At 38.4% G+C, this 19182-nt stretch overlaps 9 protein-coding genes across 9 annotated transcripts; 3 read left to right on the forward strand and 6 right to left on the reverse strand.

The window, feature by feature from the left end:
* Positions 1-415: 415 nt before the first annotated feature.
* Positions 416-1640, reverse strand: SOCG_00559 (Cdc48-Ufd1-Npl4 complex component Ufd1). Its single transcript, XM_013162979.1, has 4 exons — positions 1507-1640; positions 1365-1421; positions 1188-1309; positions 416-1144 (listed from the first exon to the last, which is right to left on the reverse strand). Exons 1-4 carry the CDS (start codon positions 1628-1630, stop codon positions 422-424), a joined length of 1026 nt encoding a protein of 341 aa, XP_013018433.1. The 5' UTR covers positions 1631-1640; the 3' UTR covers positions 416-421.
* Positions 1641-2063: 423 nt separating this feature from the next.
* SOCG_00560 (RNA-binding protein Cip1) lies at positions 2064-4220 on the reverse strand. Its single transcript, XM_013162980.1, has one exon. It carries the CDS (start codon positions 4051-4053, stop codon positions 2566-2568), a length of 1488 nt encoding a protein of 495 aa, XP_013018434.1. The 5' UTR covers positions 4054-4220; the 3' UTR covers positions 2064-2565.
* A 194-nt stretch (positions 4221-4414) lies between these two features.
* On the forward strand, positions 4415-7297 carry SOCG_00561 (inner membrane transport protein yieO). The gene is made up of 2 exons (XM_013162981.1): positions 4415-5611; positions 5716-7297. Exons 1-2 carry the CDS (start codon positions 5359-5361, stop codon positions 7158-7160), a joined length of 1698 nt encoding a protein of 565 aa, XP_013018435.1. The 5' UTR covers positions 4415-5358; the 3' UTR covers positions 7161-7297.
* Positions 7298-7446: 149 nt separating this feature from the next.
* Positions 7447-7755, reverse strand: SOCG_00562 (inner membrane protein; the record flags this gene model as incomplete). The annotated part of the gene is made up of 2 exons (XM_013162982.1): positions 7447-7518; positions 7585-7755. 2 exons carry the CDS (start codon positions 7753-7755, stop codon positions 7447-7449), a joined length of 243 nt encoding a protein of 80 aa, XP_013018436.1.
* A 471-nt stretch (positions 7756-8226) lies between these two features.
* SOCG_00563 (tubulin alpha 1) lies at positions 8227-10117 on the forward strand. Its single transcript, XM_013162983.1, has 2 exons — positions 8227-8375; positions 8469-10117. Exons 1-2 carry the CDS (start codon positions 8321-8323, stop codon positions 9782-9784), a joined length of 1371 nt encoding a protein of 456 aa, XP_013018437.1. The 5' UTR covers positions 8227-8320; the 3' UTR covers positions 9785-10117.
* An 87-nt stretch (positions 10118-10204) lies between these two features.
* Positions 10205-12716, reverse strand: SOCG_00564 (transcription factor Hsf1). Its single transcript, XM_013162984.1, has 2 exons — positions 12130-12716; positions 10205-11943 (listed from the first exon to the last, which is right to left on the reverse strand). Exons 1-2 carry the CDS (start codon positions 12467-12469, stop codon positions 10433-10435), a joined length of 1851 nt encoding a protein of 616 aa, XP_013018438.1. The 5' UTR covers positions 12470-12716; the 3' UTR covers positions 10205-10432.
* A 48-nt stretch (positions 12717-12764) lies between these two features.
* On the reverse strand, positions 12765-15269 carry SOCG_00565 (Set3 complex subunit Snt1). The gene has a single exon (XM_013162985.1). It carries the CDS (start codon positions 15023-15025, stop codon positions 13037-13039), a length of 1989 nt encoding a protein of 662 aa, XP_013018439.1. The 5' UTR covers positions 15026-15269; the 3' UTR covers positions 12765-13036.
* SOCG_00567 (ARF GTPase activating protein) lies at positions 13660-19154 on the forward strand. Its single transcript, XM_013162987.1, has 3 exons — positions 13660-16997; positions 17051-17169; positions 17245-19154. Exons 1-3 carry the CDS (start codon positions 16932-16934, stop codon positions 18557-18559), a joined length of 1500 nt encoding a protein of 499 aa, XP_013018441.1. The 5' UTR covers positions 13660-16931; the 3' UTR covers positions 18560-19154.
* Positions 15237-16606, reverse strand: SOCG_00566 (uncharacterized protein). The gene is made up of 2 exons (XM_013162986.1): positions 16501-16606; positions 15237-16457 (listed from the first exon to the last, which is right to left on the reverse strand). The coding sequence occupies exons 1-2, from the start codon at positions 16520-16522 to the stop codon at positions 15484-15486; spliced, it is 996 nt and encodes a 331-aa protein (XP_013018440.1). The 5' UTR covers positions 16523-16606; the 3' UTR covers positions 15237-15483.
* Positions 19155-19182: the final 28 nt, after the last annotated feature.

The raw sequence follows: 19182 nt of genomic DNA on the forward strand, positions 1-19182 counted from the left end.
ACATTACATGTAATGTCGCTAAAATGAAAAGAAGAAAGAAGAAAAAAGACCTACTTATAGTGGACGTTAGTCCATTCCGTTTTCGTTTCGAGTTGATCAGTCATGTGTTCCTTGGCAGTTAGACATGAACGGTATTCCTAATTTATTTAGCAGAGCAGAACGAATACCATCTATGTTTATCATTTTTTAAATACTAATCACTTGAAAAAATCAAAAGATATATGGTAGATTCTGACTTAAACTTGTATTTATTATAGGAGATTTCTTCTATTATTCATGGAACTGTTCCCTAGTATGAAAACATTCGAGGGACATCTAGGGCATTTTAAGTAAACTGCACCAAAATGATTTAGAGAAAGACATGCAAAGATCATAAATTTTCATGAAAAGTACCAATTACAATCATTGAAAACTAGGGTCATTAAGCGTCGACATTAATGGGATCATTTTTCAAACCAGAAGATGTTTTCTTTCCTCGACCTTTTTCAACATTACGGGATGCACGAAGAGAGGTACCTGCACCGTGGAAGGTATGAGGTTGTTTTTCAGGAACATCTTCTTCGCTTCCAGCAGGTGGTTTGTAGGGGTATCCAAAAAAGTAGGTGCCAATCGGTAAATTCAAAGGAGCAGGGCATTCTTGTTCTTCCAGATTGTTTAGATTGTCAATTTCAGAAGGATCTTGTTCCTTTACCTGCTTGCCATTCAACTTGGAACCCGTTCCCATCATAGTAGAAGCTTGACCCTGCTTAACAAGATCTTTGTACTTTATCCTATTAACCATTGTCCCCTTAATGGATGCGACACGTTCTTTCTCCTTCTCTTGTAAATGCTCTTCATACCCAACTGGCGTCTCAAAGTCGACAACCAAGTCTGTTTCAATCACCGAGACTACACCACGAGAATCGTCTGGCTGGACATCAATGACTTTAATTCGAAAAATTTCGCCATTATACAGGATTTCAAAGATATCATTTCTTGTAAGCGTACTAAAGTTTCGCAGTGCGCTTTCCAATACTGCTCGATGATCACTTATATCCAAAAAGTTGACACTCTGAGGTTGTAGTTTTACAAAGCTGCCTTGAGAAATGTCCGTGTTAATAACATGCACAATGTCTCCTGGTTCCAAATCCAATGTACTCATCATCTATAAAAAGGATATTAGCACGAACGATCCATCGATAACTTACCCAATAAGGAAAATACACTCTTCCTTCTTCTGCAATAAATTCTAGCACACCACCATGAGTCCTCTTTTCGGCAGCAGCGTTTTCAAATTCAAATAGCATTGGATAGCTAACGTTCAACCGAGCTAAAACAATGTTAGAGAAACCAATTTTCTAAGCCGTTGTATGCGAATTACATACACAATTTTTCCAAAGCAGAGGGAGGAAGAATCACTAGACAGTTAGCAACATGCATTTCTTAAGGAGTAAGCACATTCCAAAGATGCACTATTATATGCAGCATCTGAATGATGCCCTTCGTCATGTCAAAAATATCACGTACCTTTTCCACCATAATTTACATTAACTCCTTTTTCTCCAGGCATCATACTGGCAGGGTAGCATCGATAATGAGCATCGAATTTTTGGTTAGGGTCTTCAAACGCTGAGCGTAAATGAGACATCATAGAAAGCCCATTATAATCTTCTGAAAAAAATCCTCCACCAAACTACTCCCAATGGTTAAATTTCCATGTCTTGCTCACGTTGCACTTACCATTTTTGGCAAACAAATCCTTTTTTTCCAACAGAAAACACAAGTAAACAGCTTTTGTTGTTAAGGAAGTTCAACTACAAGGCTAGTTTATCAAAAATCAACGAAAAGCAAATGAATCTCTGTTCCCTTCAAATTTGGATCTTATGAAGTATTGTAATGACACTAAATATATGTTTTTGGCAAAACATAACGAAGCCCAGGGATACAACATGATTTACAGTAATCCATTTACAAAAGTGGAACGAATTTTAGAGCATTTTTTGATATATTACTTTTACATGAGCGAAAAAGCTTTTATGTTTTGGTAATATAAAAAATACAAGAGCTGATAGATTTAATTAAAACATAAATTATCATAAAAATCTTTAAAATAAGCTTCACAATTGATGAATTATAGTGGAAAACATTTCGTAACATCATAATTCATTCTTTCATTATAACAAGAAAAGCGTATTACATTGAATGTAATAAAAGGTCCAAAGTAGCACTCAAAGACCCAAAGACATTGTTAAAATTACTGGAAATCAAAACTTTTAGAACAATGGTAAACAAAACGAGCGCAGCAAAGTACGCGTGTTTCTAAGAGAAAATCGATGACAAGTTGCATAGAAAGTAAAAAGACAGATAAAACATAAAGAAGCGTGCCTTTTTCACAAAAGTATTATATTTCATATACACTGAAAGTAAATTCATCCAAATAAATCAGTAAAAAGGGACTCAAAACCAAGCCAAAATCGTTTAATTATCAAAAGCATAAAATATCGAATATTGATAAGGCAGTAGGTAAATCGTGACAAAGCGTTTTAGCAATACCGCAAAAAGGAGATCTTATGAAACGTAAATTACTCAATTATTGGGAAATCCAAAAGGTGACTTTAGGATTGAGTGAGACTCGTTTCGCGGATGCAAAGGAGTATTTAACGTAGATGTCTGTCGTAAAGGAGAATCATTACCATAAATCTTGTCATCAACGGATCGTACAGGGTTTACTAGCGAGGTAAAACTGGGTGGAGGAGTGATTGGAGCACTTCTTATTCCGTTTAGTGCATGTTCCTGCAAGAATCGCGATGCCATAGGAGCATGCAAAGCACGGCGGAAGCCCGGTGAAGAAGGTTGAGAGTGACTTACAGCAGAAGGCTTTTTCGCTGGTTGTGTTACGGTCAACTTTATCGTCTCGGCACTTGGTTGAACATAGTAATCCAAGTCAAAATGTAACGCAAACGCTCGCACAGCATTCGAGATGGTGTGATCCTTTGAAGGAGCTTCAAAAACAAGTTCATTACCAGGTAGACAATGATTGGCAAAAAGTAAAAGGCGACTGTATATTTCTAGGGTTGTAGTGTTGTTGAGATCCAAACCCTGATCTTTGAAGCTTACTTCAAACGTTTTGTATTGATGCTTCCTACGACGTTCCTCTGCCTGGCGCTTTTTGGCTTTTTCGGCCTTTTCACGCTCAGCGGCAGGTAACTGGCGCTTCCATTCAACTCGCAAACGACGACTGTTGATTTCATAGCCATTTAGAGCCTGGACAACTGCTTGAGCTTCTTCGGGGAGGTAGAAGTTTGCAAAAGCTAAGCCGCGGAAGATACCATTGTCATAGTGATAGTTAAAAGCGTAGGGACGCGGAATTCCTAGTTGCTTGAACGCTTCAAGTAAAGTGTCCTTCTCTAAGGAAAAGGGGATGTTTTTTACAACAATAGCTGTTGGAATGGTGTCCTCGCCGGGTTCTACAGAAGCAGAATTAGGAGCCTGGTTCGAGGGAGTCATTAATGAACGATTTTGCGAAGAGGAGGATGGGTTACTTTTAGAAGAATTGGCCTCAACATCTTCTGAGGGATTAGCATCGGAAGATGGTAAAGGTTCCGGAAAGGAAGGAACCATGTTATTAGTGGCATTATGGACAGCTTGAGCAAAAGGATCTCCCATAAATGCGGCATTTCTAGAAACAAGAGAGGGAGTAGAAACCTGTGGGCTTGTTTCCGAAGCAAGATTTGGAAAATTCCCCCTGCTTGTGACATCCGAGCCACCTAGGACACCACCGCCAAAAGCAAGGCTACCATAGGGATCAGACACTGAAGGAGCTGGGGATGCAGCACGACTACTAGAAAGTGATAGACCGCCAGACCACTTTGGATACATGGATGTATTTGATCCATTAGCAGACGTGACTCTGCGCAGGGTCTGAGGAGATCCGATCGGCTGTAGTTTAGGGGAATTCAATGGTGAATGAAGTCTAGAAATTGCTTCATGATTAGGTTTTCTTGGAACAGGACTATTAGTAAGTGAATGCGAATCATTCGTCCTAACTTTCCAAGGAAATGTTTCATTTGACATTTTACAAAGCTCGTCCGTTTCGCACAGCAGATAAAATACCCTCTCGAGTCCTTGAACAAATTTAGAAACAACTCCTACTAATTTCTCTTCGCAGTAGTTTCACAGAATACTCAGTTCAATGGGACACAGAGATTTTGCTGTTTTCAGGTAGAAAACGCAGTTAAGTCACAAGCCAATTGGTGACTGTGAATAAGAACATACGTAGAAACCCATTAAGTCTCATACCGCAGTACGACTAAATGCGTTACAAATTATTACGCGATGTTACAAAATTTAATACATGTTAAAAGCAAAGCCATATAGTAATATTATATGTACAGATAATTTTATGGAAAAAGTATGATGTGATACTGGAGGATACCAATAATGTTTGTAACAGGTACTAGAGTTCAGGAAGTTTCTGTCGAAAATTTTCTTTTTACGTTTATCATCACAGAAACTTTCACAGGCATTGTAAATCCTCGATCCGTGGAACACTCTTTTCCTTGTGATCTCTCCATCCAGGATGGAAATCGTATTATTGGGTATGAATAGCATGCTAAAGGGTTTGATAAAATGTAGTACGATGTAAAAATTTACATAATATGATAATTTAAACCAATAACTGGAAATCCCAGAAAGCAATTTTTTGCCCTCGGGTTCTACTTGTTCTGTTTACCTTAGGGTCAAAAGGTAAGAAAATACAAGTGGCGAAAGAATCATAAAAATAAAGGCATTTTGCTTCACTAAAAAACTTATATCTGACAGCCAAGAAAATCGCTTCATTCATTTCATAGAAATTTGCTCCCTTCGTGTATACGCTACCTTTCTCATTGCTTTTTTAAAAAACAAAGCCTACTTTATTGAAATTCGGAAGAAATAGACTCGTTCAGTGCTTTCTACTACGTCCTTATTATCGGGTTGTAGCTGCATTGTATACTAAAGGAGCTTCTTGTAAGATAAAGCAACTTGCCAATTCTCATTGTGTCTATTTCTAGGGCTTAAAACAAGAATATAAGCAACTCGACTTATATTAATAGAAAAAACTCCTATAGTTTTTACGCTTTGGACTGAATAGACAGACTCCTTTACGAATCACCAGGTCTTGCTTGTTTGTCAAATATACCTTTTTGGATTTCACCGATTCTTTTAACTACCTTGGGAGTGAATAACTTGCAATTCGTTCATTTAATTTCGCAATTTTGCTACCCATAAGTTGACCAATTTCACCCGTAGTTTCGTCACCAGTGTTTTTTTTTTTTGGAATTAATATAAGTACCTCTCCCTTCTCATTGAAATTTATTTTATTTCTAGTATTTTTCTACGATGCATAATTCAATTCCTTCCACTAATACATGGGATCATTACGAAGAAGATGCTTCTGCCAGTAACGAGAAACCTTTAACGAGCGCTGTTTCTACGGATTCAAATACTACAGATTACATACCAAGGAATCATTTTCCTTCGATAGACAAGACTTCCTCTGCCGTCTTGTCACCGAATACTTCTGATATGTCTGACTATTCGAAGGAGATTGATGAAAAAGGTGGTCCAAATGTTCAAGTAAGAGACGATACAAGTGAGAAAGAAAAAAAAGATGAAGATGTCCATGTAATCCCCGAAAATAATATGTTTATTGTTGTTCCAGCTCTCTCGTCCTGACACTTTTTTTGGCTGCTCTAGACAATACTATTGTCACGGTTGCCCTTCCTACAATTTCGGAGCATTTTCATGATGCCTCTCGTTCATTTTGGATCGGTACTTCCTATTCCCTGGCCACAAATGCAATCCTTCCCGCCGTTGGTGTTCTCTCTAATATCATAGGAAGAAAGCCCATGCTTTATGCTTCCGTTTTCTTTTTCATGCTGGGTAGTGCTCTCAGTGGTGCTAGCCAAAACATGATTATGTTGATTGTTTGCAGAGCCATACAAGGCCTTGGAGGAGGCGGGATTACATCTTTGGTGAACATTATCATTTCTGATATCACCCCCCTTAAAACGCGACCTATATATACTGGTTTGGTTGCTTCAGCTTGGGGCATGGCTCTCGTCCTTGGCCCAATTTTAGGTGGTGTAATATGTCAGAGGACCACTTGGCGATGGATTTTTTTCATCAACCTTCCAGTAGGTGGCATAGCCATATCTTCTCTTATTCTCTTCTTGAGGGTATTACCTGTTCAGGGACAAACCTTCCGTAAGTTTTCCAAAACGTTTGATTTTTTTGGTCTTATTACCATTATTACGGGTGTCGTACTTTTTTTGTTAGGTATCTCTTTAGGAGCTTCGTCTGGTCGTTGGTCTCGTCCTGGTGTTTTGCCTTACATTGTTATTGGTGCAGTTTTGGTGGCTACTGCTTTCATATATGATTTTAATACCAAAAGAAATGCTGTGTTGCCTTCAACATTTTTCCTAAACATAAACAGTCTTAGTTTACTCGTTTGTTCCTTCGTGCATTTCCTTAATTATTATTTATTTTCTTATTATATTCCTCAGTACTTCCAACGAATTCGAGGCGATGATCCCATTATGGCTGGTGTGCATTTCTTGCCTGGTGGATGTGTTTTGTGCTGTCTTACCATTTCAGTTGGCATAGTTCTGAAAAAATTGGGTCGCTACAAGCCATTACTCTATATTGGAGCTATTGCATGCACTGCCGGAATGGGAAGTTTGATTTCTTTGGGTGCTTATACTTCCTTCTCCAAATCCATGGGCCTTACCACTATCTATATGTTTGGCTCTGGGTTTCTATTCTTGCCTCCCATGATTGCTATGCAGGCAGCTTTTCCCCCTTCGTTAATGTCCATGGCTACTGCCACCTTAATGTTTATACGAAACATGGGAGGTGCTATTGGTATAACTATAGGCGAGGTAATTTTCAGTCAAAGAGTGACAGGTGTCTTTCACGATAGTTCGATTGCTACTCTCTCGTACCAACAAATTCAGCAACGTCCAGCCGATGAACAGGGTCATATTGAAGAAACGTTTGCATCTGCCTTTCGAACTATTTGGATTTTTGCTACTATTGCTATGGCTATTGGTACCCTCGCAGTATTCTTTGTGAAGAGCAATTCCATTGACCAAAAAACGGAAAAGGTTCCCGCGAAAGAGCATAAGGATGAACAAGTTTAGATTCTCTCAGAATACTAAACCTTTTGAATAGTTACATTTGTCGTATATTAATCTCTTTACCTGTTTACTAATACTAGTTTAAAATTAATGCATATCTTTTAGTTTGTTCTTATTTTAATGAATTGTTATCCCAAAAATATATCAGTAAGAAAAAAATAGAAATGCCTAAAGCTTTCGAATAAAATAGAATAGTTGCAACAGTTTCCCCCTTTTTTTTATATATAAGAGAAGGCAAGGGTACAGTTCGTAGAAAGTCTACCGGCGGTCGTATTCAATGTGACTTTATTTAGTTTTCTGGTGAAGGTTTAGAAGATTCATCCTGTTCAGGAGCAATTCTATATCGTTTAGTCATATCCAACTATAAAAAGGGAAGATGAGTTAATAACTAAATGGTTTTGAAGAAGCTGCTTCACACTTAACTTACCATTTGTCGTTTACACTCCCCGAACGAAGTCATCAAATTCCTACATTCGACGGGGAGTTGCTCTTTGTTTCTCATGCATTCTCTAGCAGATTTGCCATGAATGAACATACAGTCTGAATGTAACAAACAATCTGCCAAATCCTTTCGAATACTGTTACAAGAGCGACCCATATTCAATGAAATATTAATCGGAATGAGTAAAAATGTGTATTTTTTTAACAGAGGTATTTGTCACCGATATATCTATAAGAATAAAGAATGCTTAGTTTATGGGAAGAAAGCGACGTTTATAAATTGGTCCCGAAATTGTTTCTCTACTCGATCAAAAACCAACTAACTTTTAGAAGTAAGTAATTTCCTTTCGAACTATTATTGTTACTTTTTTTCGATTCTTTTTTAATTTCAACCTTTTGCTTTAAATCGGAAGTGCTCTATGAAGGTAAGGATACTGAAGCTAGCTGTTCTTGTACATATCATTCAAACCAAGAATGATTCAATTTAAATCAATTTCTTTTGTAATTTTTATTTTTTTATTTATATATACATATTTCTACTTCTCTTTTGTTTACATCTTAGTGTAGTATGCTATAGCACGCAAAGTCAAATAAAATATTGCAGTAAATCACCTTTATTAATATAATCCTCCGTCGACGAGGCATTCTGCCTTTACGAGCAACCTGTTTAGACCATCTTTTGCTTACAATTAAGGCATTTTTCCTTCTTTTAAAAATTCATTATGAGAGAAGTAATTTCCGTTCATGTTGGGCAGGCCGGTGTGCAAATCGGTAATGGTATGGTGATAAAATAAGGAAATAGTAACTATGTCGCCTGTGAGAACTATTTCTGAAGAATAATGGTCAAGAAGGGTTACTGACAGTTTTTAGCATGCTGGGAGCTCTATTGTTTGGAACATGGCATTGGACCTGATGGTTATCCTTTGGATAAGACAAATCAGACACCTTACGGTACCAGCTACCGCGATGATGGCTTCGCTACTTTTTTCTCAGAAACCGGACAAGGAAAGTATGTTCCTAGAAGCATCTATGTAGATTTAGAGCCCAACGTTATCGACCAAGTGCGCACTGGTACCTATCGCGATCTTTTTCATCCAGAGCAAATGGTTAGTGGTAAAGAAGATGCCTCGAACAACTATGCTCGTGGTCACTACACGGTTGGAAAGGAAATGATTGAAGATACACTCGAGAGAATCCGTCGCATGGCCGATAATTGCTCTGGGTTACAAGGTTTCCTTGTCTTCCATTCTTTTGGTGGTGGTACTGGTTCTGGTCTGGGTGCTTTACTTTTAGAACGTCTCAACATGGAATTTGCTAAGAAGTCTAACCTTCAATTTTCTGTCTATCCTGCTCCTCAAGTCAGTACTTCTGTTGTGGAACCCTATAACTCTGTTCTTACGACTCACGCTACCTTGGATAACTCTGATTGTACTTTCATGGTCGACAATGAAGCCTGCTATGACATTTGCCGTCGTAACCTCGATATCGAACGTCCTACCTATGAAAACTTGAACCGCCTGATCGCTCAAGTGGTTTCTTCAATCACTGCTTCTCTTCGCTTCGCAGGAAGTCTAAACGTAGATCTAAACGAGTTTCAAACTAACCTTGTTCCTTACCCAAGAATTCACTTTCCTCTTGTAACTTATTCCCCCATTGTTAGTAAATCGAAAGCTTTCCATGAAGCCAACAGTGTTCAAGAGATTACGAATCAGTGCTTTGAACCCTATAATCAAATGGTTAAGTGTGACCCTCGTTCTGGCAGATACATGGCTACTTGCTTGCTTTACCGTGGCGATGTCATTCCTCGCGATGTTCAAGCCGCTGTTACCACCATTAAGGCCAAGCGTACCATTCAATTTGTCGATTGGTGCCCAACCGGTTTCAAGATCGGTATATGTAGCCAACCTCCTCAACATATTCCCGATAGTGGTATTGCTAAGGTAGACCGCGCAGTTTGTATGCTCTCGAATACCACTTCTATTGCTGAAGCATGGTCTCGTTTGGATCATAAGTTTGATCTCATGTATAGCAAGCGTGCTTTCGTTCACTGGTATGTCGGTGAAGGTATGGAAGAAGGTGAGTTTTCTGAAGCAAGAGAAGATTTAGCTGCCTTGGAAAGAGATTACCAAGAAGTCGGTCAGGACTCTATTGATAATGAAATGTACGAAGCTGAAGACGAATATTAATTCATCCTCTAATTTCCTTCGTTTAACCCTTCATTCATTCGTTCTCTTATAACCCATAGGATATCGTTCTTTAATCACGCTACACTTCAGTTAATCCCTGTTTTGCATTACAATAGCTGATGAGCTGCACATTCCTTAAACTATTTAAGAACGCCCTCTGTCGAAACGATTGGCCTATTATTTACGGTCAAAGGATTTAATATCTAATTTTTCTATTTTTTATATCTGTCGATTAGATCCAATAAACGTTTGTCTTTGTATTATAAGCTTGATACCTAATTCAAATTTATGTTTCTTTTCTTTGTATCCTATAATTGTACTCGAATTAAGACGCATGAACAATAGTTACACTCACTCGTACGAATGTCTATTTACGCTGAGCATATACCTTCATAAGCCTACATATAAAAAACCAAACGGTATATCACTTCATGAACATATTCATAACATTAATACACTCTAAACCAAGATACTATTAGTTGATAAAGAAAAATAAAAAACAACTTAACAAGATACCATCACTTCTTCATAAAAAGAATCATAAAGCAAAACCAACAACAATGACTCATTATTAAAAACCCATGTTTTCAATATAAATTACAAAAGTGCTCACAAAAGAGAGCCACAGATCCCCTTTTAGAAAACCCTTTATACACCGACACTGGACTTTCTTTTTTTACGAACTTGAGAAGGCGTATTCAAATGAGAATTCTGCATCCCAGGCAATGTCATACTGTTTGGATCAAAACCTTGACTTGTAGAAGCTTCTGGAGAAGTCAAATTAGAAATGTTCGTAAACTCATCAAAAACAGGATTTGATTCCGAAAAAGATTCTTCACTAGGAGCAACATTCAGCACGCTCTCTAGATCAGAAGAAAGAGGTAAATTATAATTGTTGTTTAATGAAGAAGAAGCAAAGGCCGGATTTCCGTTAGAGTCGCCTTTCACATCAGAAAGAGGGATCCCTAGTATATCAGCCAAAGCTTGGATGTTTTGATCTTGCTTTGCAATCCCATCATTTACATTTGCGATTCGTTTTTGATCAGAAGCAAAACCTGGATAGAAACTAGTAAGCTGTTCCTTGTTTGGGTAAGACATATAAGAGGGGTTCATGTTGGACAAGTAGTCGTTATATGAATAAGGATTCAAAGCTGACCTATTAGTAATAGCACTCTCAGTAGAAGGGTAGCTATCAGTTTGGGTACCGTAAGCTGGTATGTGATTTTGCTCATGAGGATCCATATTCGTCGGATACCCCGAATCTTGATAATCAAACAGCAAAGGTGACAACCTGTTCATGTTTTCATTGTCCACAGTTCCGGCATCGTCAAGCATATTAATAATATCACCCGTATTGGATAATTTTGACTCTAAACCATCATCTTGATTAGAGTTAGTGGGCAATTCAGTGGATGGAGACCCATTTGGAGAGATACTGGAATCTACTGGATTCGCGAGAGACTCCACGGAATTCTTCCTTTGTGAATTTAACTCATTCATAAAATCATGAGCGTCAACGTTTTTGGGAGATGCAGTGTCAGATTTGGCTTTAGAAATATTGCTCGACGAGGCAGGACCAGCAGACATAGATCGGAAACGCAAATCGGTATCGCTTTCCTGGTTTCCGTTGGAAGGAGCGAACCCTGCATTAGTAGGCATCGTATTGGAAGATGTATCAAAAGGAGAAGTTCGGTTGGCGTTAACATTCGGGTCTGACGAATTGGGGTATTTGGCTTCCAGCAAAAGTCTGCGACTCTTGGGCATGACTTTGCTTGCTGGCTTCTGTTTACCATCCAAATATACACTAGCAAGAAATCTAAGAATTTTGTCTATAGTTTCCTGGTGTCGACGTTGCCTCTCTCGGGTTTCGATGTTCTCTTGCCAAAGAGCGGCATTATCAACTTGAATTCGGTTTAACTCGCTTGAAAGACTCATTTGTTGGCTACGGATGTTCTGCAACTCCATTGTGATTGTTGACATATCGAGTGAGTTAGCAGCATCGTCAGAAGCTTGCGAGCCACCCTTTTTTCTTGTAACGTAACAAAGTAGTTCTGGTTGGTCACGTTGAAAATTGGGATTCGCAAACTCAAGCAGCTCGTTGGGGCTATCCGATTGCAAAACACCCTGTTGGATATGTGGGACTTTATGAAAACCATACACTACAAAGTTAGTAAGTATCACACGCAAGAATCTCAACAAGCCGTACAGCCAAGCCTTTTGGGTAACAAACGAGAGATCAAGAATATCTCATTCCAAAAAGTCTGGGACAAAATGTCTTGTGTATATACCCTGTGATGGTGCAATGGCAAATCCAACAGCTTGTCAACATTTCCAAATATACTTACTGTTTAGCTGTCGTACAAAACTTGAAAAGTTATTGTGCTTAAAATATCGAGGAAGTACAAGTTTTGCAAAATCCTCATGGCCGATGACGAAAAATGAATCACCACGCTCGCTCCAACGGATAAGAGAGTCTGTCGAGGAATCGTTTACCATATTATAAAGTTTATTGCTGAATTGAGTAATCTTCCTCGTTTGCGACCCAGAATTCGAACCAGGACCCAAGGAAGTTAATGTAGTACCATTCGCTATAGGAGTTTCAGCACCGGGAGAAGTACTCATATCCACCACCTGATTCGCTCCATTATTACTGTTGCTATTAACCGAGGATGCAGACTGAATCATGAGAATCCTATCCGCAAGTTTGCCAAGGACACTATTTCAAGTTTTTGCAGAGTATCCAAATTGGATCCAGCGTTGTTTATTCTCTGACCGGAATATCTAACTGTCTTTAATGAAAACCTTCTTTATATATAACACTTGACAATTTGCTACTTCAAAGCAAGCTTAGCTTAGAACCACTTTTTCAGTTGTTGGCAGTTGAAGAGAAAAACTTTTTAATCAATAAGTATCCTGTGCCGTATTATAACAATACCGAGGATAATAAATGATGCTACTGGATCTTACGCAACACAGCGATGTACACCATACTCTCGTTTTTCGTTATTAACTAAACGACAAAACAACAAAATTCTATATAAAAGGCACTAGCTATTATAGTCATATTAGTAGGAAACCATTATAAATAAATAATAACGTATTGTACATTAGAAAGAGACGAGATGTTTAGTATAAGTATCGACAATATAGTACCTTGATCACTTGCATTACATCTCATTAAACCAAACAAACTGCGAAAAAGCAAAAGTAAACCATAAAAAATAAACATTTTACACTGTACCCATGAACCTCTTAGGTAGTCATTTCTTTATCAGAAAATGAATCTTCCTTTTCCTCATCAGTCTGCTCTTCTTCAAATTCCTCACCCAAAGCTGCCAATGTATGAATAGATGCAAACGAGTGATGAGGCGGCCGTGAAGATGATGAATGAACATCCCGTTCATGGAGTTTTTGAATCTGAAATCGACCTGGGAAAATGAGATTGGATTCAGTGTGGTACTGAAGAGGGCGCTCGGTGCTCACGAGTGGATCGAGAATTTTAGAAATTGAAGGTGTGATACATTCACTCGCTCTTCTCTTAGAAGGTGAAGCTAGTTGTGGGGACAAAAAATCCAGATTATTAAAAGCACCTCTTGAGCCTGATGATGCTCTTCTGGGTGTGGTTTGTTGTTTTACTGAATTCATTCCATGGGCTAAAGACAAAATAAGAGCCTCCTCTTTTTCATCCCAACCCGTAAGTTGTTTCTCGGCCACTACTGCTGATGAACCTGCAGAAGGAAACGACCGACCCACAGAAGATAGGTTTGCTAATGCAGAGGCAGCGTCTTTTTCTTTTCTGCTAGAAAAACTATTTTTACGTTCTTCTATCGGAGTACGTAGAGTACGTGTAGGAGAAGGTGTTTTCAAAGGGGAAGAGTCTTTCAACTGTATAGATTGTAAATCTGTTGATATACTCTGTCTTCCTATATTATGTACATCTTCCATAGATGTATGCTGCTCGGTTTCTTTTTTAACTGATGCATCCTTCTCTTGAGTATCAGACATCACCCCTTTGTTATTTGCAACCTTCTCTACCGATGAATTATTTTTACCTCCAAAATCTTCAAGTTTTTCTCCACTGTCTAATTCCGTTTTAGGGACGTCAAGCTTCTTCGGACTATCAGGCTTGCTTGTAGGTTCTTCTTTTCCGCCGACGGCATGATCCGTCGCACTACTTTCTTCATTCAAGGATGGTGTTGTTTCTTCTTTGTTTTTTGTCTCATCCGCTGCTTCAATATCTACCATAAGTGCAGAGCCCTTCGATTTTTTCTTAATGCCTCGCTGACCTGGTGACATTTTCCTACGACGACGGCCACGTGTTTTCGTTTTACTAGCAGCCATCTCACGATAATTGTTTTTCTTCTTTGTTAAATAATAATGTAAAACGCATTCTTTTACACTTTTACCAGGAACGACCTCTGCTATTTTTCCAAACCTCTTTCCATGAAGCAATAGTTGCTGTACAAATATAGAATGCTGCTCTTCTGTCCAAATGTCAGCAGGAGAGTTGAAGTGATAATAATCCAAGGGATTTTTGACGAGTCTACTTTGGTCGTTAAAAAACGCTGACTTCACATCGTCTTCACTTAAAACCATGTTTGGAATATGAGCTAGCCCGGAATTCTTAGCAGTATTTTCGGCCTCTTTTTCTTGTTGTTCCAAACGAGCGAGGATTGCAAGAAATTCTTCTTCGGAGTGAACGATGTCTCCTGCAGTGAAATTACTCATGACCTTACGAGTACTCCTCTTCACAGAAGGTTCCATTCTCTTAGAGCCTTTCATTTTATCAAGCTCTGTAAAGCGATCAATACGAAGCATATTTTCTTCCCATCTATTTGCTAACTGATTCCATGTACCTCTGAGGTGCTTAACTTTTTCATCAAGTGCTTTTCGTCGACTGCGTAAGACGTTTACAAATACGTGTTTGTGCTCATGAAATTTTTCCTCATTTTTTTCATAAAAATTGTAATCTTTAACCTTTCTATAAACACTTGTTGGCTCTCCTCCGTACACGTTCTCAATGTATAACGACTGCAGAGCTTTCGTATCGGCATTATCATCTAACACATACGTTAGTCGTTCGGAATTCGTAGGAGATTGTGTTACAGAAGTGTTCGTTTCTGATTCCTCATCTTTTCCGTGCTCGTAAGACTCAGCTACTGGTAATGGCTCCGAAGGACGGTCGGAGGTATTCTGTGACAACCTTGTAGAGCCAATTGCCTCTGGAGTAGTTGAACCCATATAAAATAATATGTATTACTTTATTTACAAATGCTTGGTCTCAAAAAAGAGTCCAATTTCCCAAATTCTTTTACATTGACTGAATTGGGATGTTGGTGCGTTGAGTGAGAGGCATCCAGCATGAACCAAAATCGATATATTTAGGAAAAGACGTATTGTGATAGCAAGGTTATTAATTACCGTATAGAAGAGAATTACGCTTAAAAAATTCAATTTAGTTTGTCTACTGTGGTTTCTTATTGAGTTGGTCCTTTCAGCTATACAAGAAGTTGTTCCCGGCTATGAACATCAATACCTGAATAGTATAATTTACTCTCTCAACTATATATTTAATACAAATTTTAGATATAAACCAGAGGTGAAACGAAAAAAGGGGAAGGAAGACGTTTTACCAAAAAAAAAAGAATAGTTGTAACCAAATGAATTAATTAATCAAAACAAGATATAAGAAAACCCCACTATTTCCAAGATTGGTCCCAGTTTTCTAACCATTTTGTATACCACGCAGTGAAAGAATCAGATTCGAATTCGGTAATACAAGTCTGAGCAAGTTCTTTTCCACAAAAAGCAAATAAGTCTAACTCATCTTTGGTATTATCAAAGTCTTCTTGAAATTGCCCGACCACTTCGTCTATTGCTTCTGAAGTGCGCTTCATTTTCTCGTACAAATCGTCCAAGTAATGGAAAGAAGCCGTTTTCGGTAGCCTGTGCTTCTTTATAGAGAGAAACAAGATTTTGCATGCATTTAACTGTCTTAACAATTGTTTTGCTGATTCAGCTTGTTCTTGAGTCCGTACTTCAGAAGTTGTGTTTTCTTTTTCCTCTTCTTCATCTTCATCCTCGCTATCAAAGTTATCCCAATTGGAACTTTCTCCTGCTTTCCAGTCCTCCATGTCACTCACGGCGTCTTCCAACATTGATACAAAGTTTTCCCATTCCTCAAGTACATAACCCAAGGCACCTTCTCTTCCTAGTTTTTGGAGCTTTTCGCATGATTCCCACAACATTCCAGTAGTAACTAAACGCCCCCGAGTTTTCCAAGCCTCTGTAACGTGTGCCAAAGGTTTCGGTGAAACACTTCTCAGCAAGCATTCTATTCCCAGTAAAATTCGTTCTACATGCATTTTTAGACGGTCATAAATAATTTTTCCATATTTATCAACAGTATATATCTGAAGAGTAGCAATTAAAGGAGAAACCATGTTAGACATATCATTTGAGTATTTTTCCAACGCATCTTTGGTGATCGGGGGTCTCGCTGCAATCGAGAGCTTTGTTGTATATTGATGAATCATCTCTCCTATAGAATCGAGCATAGAAAGCGGACTATTATCGAGTTCAACGGGCAAATTCAACTTGTCTATGGTGCTGACCGCTTTTCGAGCGTTTACCACAATTCCCAATACTTTGTTGAGTGATTCAACAATTTCATCTTTTTTTTTTTTGTTAGTATAGTTATTTTCACTTTCTCTTACCATCTATGCCATTGTCCGTCATTGTCGTCCTATTTACTGTTTTGTTAAAAGCAAATCAATTGCCTGACTGTCTACAGAGATGCTCCCAGCGAACTAACAGGTTCTATGTTTGAAACAAAACAAAAGAATAGCAGGTTAATAAGATAAAGGAGAATTAAAAAGAAAAGAAGCAATCTGGCATTCATAATTTTATTTATGCATATATCTTGTTTTTCAAGACACCATTGTTTACAGATACGATTTGGAGGCGGAGCGAAACCAAACCATTGCAAAACCAAGTCAACATTATTAAATCGTCTCTTACTTAGATTATTTTTCAGACACGACTAGATACAAGATAACCGGATCTAACCTGGAACGCTTAAGTACGATCGCTAACGCCTTTCAAAGTATCCATTCACCTCCAGCGGCACTCCAGGTGAGAATAGAAAATGACTGCTACGAAGGAAGAATCTCAAAAGATTTTAACGACATTACGCTCTCAAAGAGATAATAAAGTACGAAACTGCTTTTTCTTGCTGTATATTGAATGTAGTTGCTAACGAGATAGGTTTGCTTTGATTGTGGAGCAAAGAATCCGACATGGAGTTCTACAACATTTGGTGTTTACTTATGTCTTGATTGTAGTGCATCACATAGAAATATGGGCGTGCATATCTCGTTTGTAAGGTATGAGCATCTATAAGGTCATATTGGGCATTTTACCCGTGCCGATAGTTAAACGTAGTTGCTAACAGTATATAGATCAACAGTATTAGATTCCTGGACATATGCACAGCTTCGAGTTATGCGTGTAGGTGGCAACGAGAACGCACGCAGTTTCTTTAAGCGTCATGGCGGTGTTTCTCTTCTAAATTCCAAAGATTCAATGATTAAATACTCTTCAAAGACTGCCAAATCATACCGGAAAGAGTTAGAACGTCTCGCTGCTGAAGATGAAGAATTAAATCCAAATATCGTTGACATGAGTTCCATTGGCGGTGCCTCCGAAACCAATGGTTCTTCTGGAAAAAATGAAGATGACGAGGACGATTTCTTTTCTGCATGGGATAAGCCTTCTGTCAAAAAAGTTGATTCTGAAGTGTCATCGCCGGATCCTGCTGCATCCTTGTCTTCACCCATGCGGAACGATGTAACTCCTGCTTCTTCAGATCATATTAGTAAAGAAGATCTTTTGGTGGATTCTTCCATTCCATCTTCTGTTTCTTCACTCTCTTCTTCAAATACGACTGTTCAAAATGCGGATTTAAAACCGAAGCCATCAAGGACTTCCTCTTCTACCTCTAAACCTATGCGCACCACACGTCCCGTTATGTCGAAAACAAGTTCTTCGTCTACGACTCGTTCTGCAAGGCCTCAATTAGGTATCAAGAAGGTAAATGCAGATATTGATTTTGACGAATTTGAAAAATCGATTTTGTCTGGCAGTTCTGATAAAGCAAATGGTAAAAATACAGCTGCGCAACAAACGACTGTTGGGCCTTCTCCAAGCTCAGTAGTCTCTGAGACATCTTCCGCGCCAGATGAAAGCGAAAAGGTTCACGAAGTAAAGAAGGAGACTGTTGTTCAACCTAAAACCACAAAGAATGAAAAGCCTAAGGAAATTATGTCCGATTTAGATTCAAGCTTTTCCCGCTTAGGATTTGGTCAATTTGCAGCTGCTTCCAATGCTCGAGTAAAAGCAGCTGCGAAGTCTCGTGAAATCAAGAAGAAGGAGTTAAATGCTCCCACCTTTGCGCGTGATAAATTTTCAGGCCAAAAGGCTATTTCATCTGATCAGTACTTTGGACGTGGATCATATAATGCCGAAGCCGCTGCGGAGGCTCAAGAACGATTGGCTTCGTTCCGTGGTGCCACTTCCATTTCTTCAAAGTCATACTTTGGCCAAGAAGATGATGAAGAAGAAGAATTTGAAAAAGCCCCGAAATCCGATGACTATTTTCGAAACCTTGCAGAAACCGCCTCTGAGGACGTTGAAGCTTTGAGAGACGCCTTTCAGCAGGGAGCTGAAAAATTTACGGACTTTCTTCAAAAGTTTGGCTCACGATACAATTTTTAATCTTGTTTAATTATTTTCCCAAAAAGGATAATTAGTCTTTTTATATCCAGAAATGAATCATCATTTCCTAGCTTCGGTATTCTGTTTTGTAATTTAGAGAACTTCTTGCTCTTTGACTTTTTGTTATACCCGATAAGCTGTCTTTTAATACTCATTACAAAGCCGTTTTGCTTCATTCGGGAATATATCACATATTTCCTCCACTTGAGATTGAAGCCCTTAGATGTTCGCACTCTTTTAGTCTATGCTATACATTTACCTACTGTGCATATATTCAACAGGACAGGAGGTTGAAAGCTCGATTTTATTGATAAAAGTTTCGGTTATGAAAATATATGAAGCTCTTCTTCCTCAGTTTAGCATTTGCTGCACGACTACATCTTTTTTTATTCAGATTTGTGAATTTAACCATCGCGGGTTGATTTTGAACCAAACTGCTGAAACCTCAATTTAAATTTTACATTATCGTAATTTCTCACAAGTGTCAAGATAGATTTTAGTTTTTGGGATGTTTCACTGTCGCACGCTTGAAATTTATCTGATCGTTGAATACAAATTTTTTATGTTCAAAAGTAAAAGTATTTTTGGATAAGCTGTAAGTCAATTTTCTCCTTGTTTTTATA

The sequence above is a fragment of the Schizosaccharomyces octosporus genome (genome assembly GCF_000150505.1).
Source record: "Schizosaccharomyces octosporus yFS286 unplaced genomic scaffold supercont6.2, whole genome shotgun sequence".
Taxonomy (NCBI): domain Eukaryota; kingdom Fungi; phylum Ascomycota; class Schizosaccharomycetes; order Schizosaccharomycetales; family Schizosaccharomycetaceae; genus Schizosaccharomyces; species Schizosaccharomyces octosporus.

Excerpts from the sequence above, each read along its gene's own strand:
- SOCG_00561 (XM_013162981.1), top strand. The coding sequence starts at position 5,359 with ATGCATAATTCAATTCCTTCCACTAATACATGGGATCATTACGAAGAA. Across the intron at positions 5,612-5,715 it reads TCAAGTAAGAGACGATACAA|ACAATACTATTGTCACGGTT; the intron begins GTGAGAAAGAAA and ends TGGCTGCTCTAG.
- SOCG_00565 (XM_013162985.1), bottom strand. The coding sequence starts at position 15,025 with ATGGGTTCAACTACTCCAGAGGCAATTGGCTCTACAAGGTTGTCACAG.
- SOCG_00559 (XM_013162979.1), bottom strand. The coding sequence starts at position 1,630 with ATGATGTCTCATTTACGCTCAGCGTTTGAAGACCCTAACCAAAAATTC. Across the intron at positions 1,422-1,506 it reads TGTAAATTATGGTGGAAAAG|AAATGCATGTTGCTAACTGT; the intron begins GTACGTGATATT and ends TTACTCCTTAAG. Across the intron at positions 1,145-1,187 it reads GAGTGTATTTTCCTTATTGG|ATGATGAGTACATTGGATTT; the intron begins GTAAGTTATCGA and ends TCCTTTTTATAG.
- SOCG_00560 (XM_013162980.1), bottom strand. The coding sequence starts at position 4,053 with ATGTCAAATGAAACATTTCCTTGGAAAGTTAGGACGAATGATTCGCAT.
- SOCG_00563 (XM_013162983.1), top strand. The coding sequence starts at position 8,321 with ATGAGAGAAGTAATTTCCGTTCATGTTGGGCAGGCCGGTGTGCAAATC. Across the intron at positions 8,376-8,468 it reads CGGTGTGCAAATCGGTAATG|CATGCTGGGAGCTCTATTGT; the intron begins GTATGGTGATAA and ends GACAGTTTTTAG.
- SOCG_00564 (XM_013162984.1), bottom strand. The coding sequence starts at position 12,469 with ATGATTCAGTCTGCATCCTCGGTTAATAGCAACAGTAATAATGGAGCG. Across the intron at positions 11,944-12,129 it reads TTTTGTACGACAGCTAAACA|TGTATGGTTTTCATAAAGTC; the intron begins GTAAGTATATTT and ends CTAACTTTGTAG.
- SOCG_00566 (XM_013162986.1), bottom strand. The coding sequence starts at position 16,522 with ATGACGGACAATGGCATAGATG. Across the intron at positions 16,458-16,500 it reads GACGGACAATGGCATAGATG|ATGAAATTGTTGAATCACTC; the intron begins GTAAGAGAAAGT and ends AAAAAAAAAAAG.
- SOCG_00567 (XM_013162987.1), top strand. The coding sequence starts at position 16,932 with ATGACTGCTACGAAGGAAGAATCTCAAAAGATTTTAACGACATTACGC. Across the intron at positions 16,998-17,050 it reads GCTCTCAAAGAGATAATAAA|GTTTGCTTTGATTGTGGAGC; the intron begins GTACGAAACTGC and ends CTAACGAGATAG. Across the intron at positions 17,170-17,244 it reads GTGCATATCTCGTTTGTAAG|ATCAACAGTATTAGATTCCT; the intron begins GTATGAGCATCT and ends AACAGTATATAG.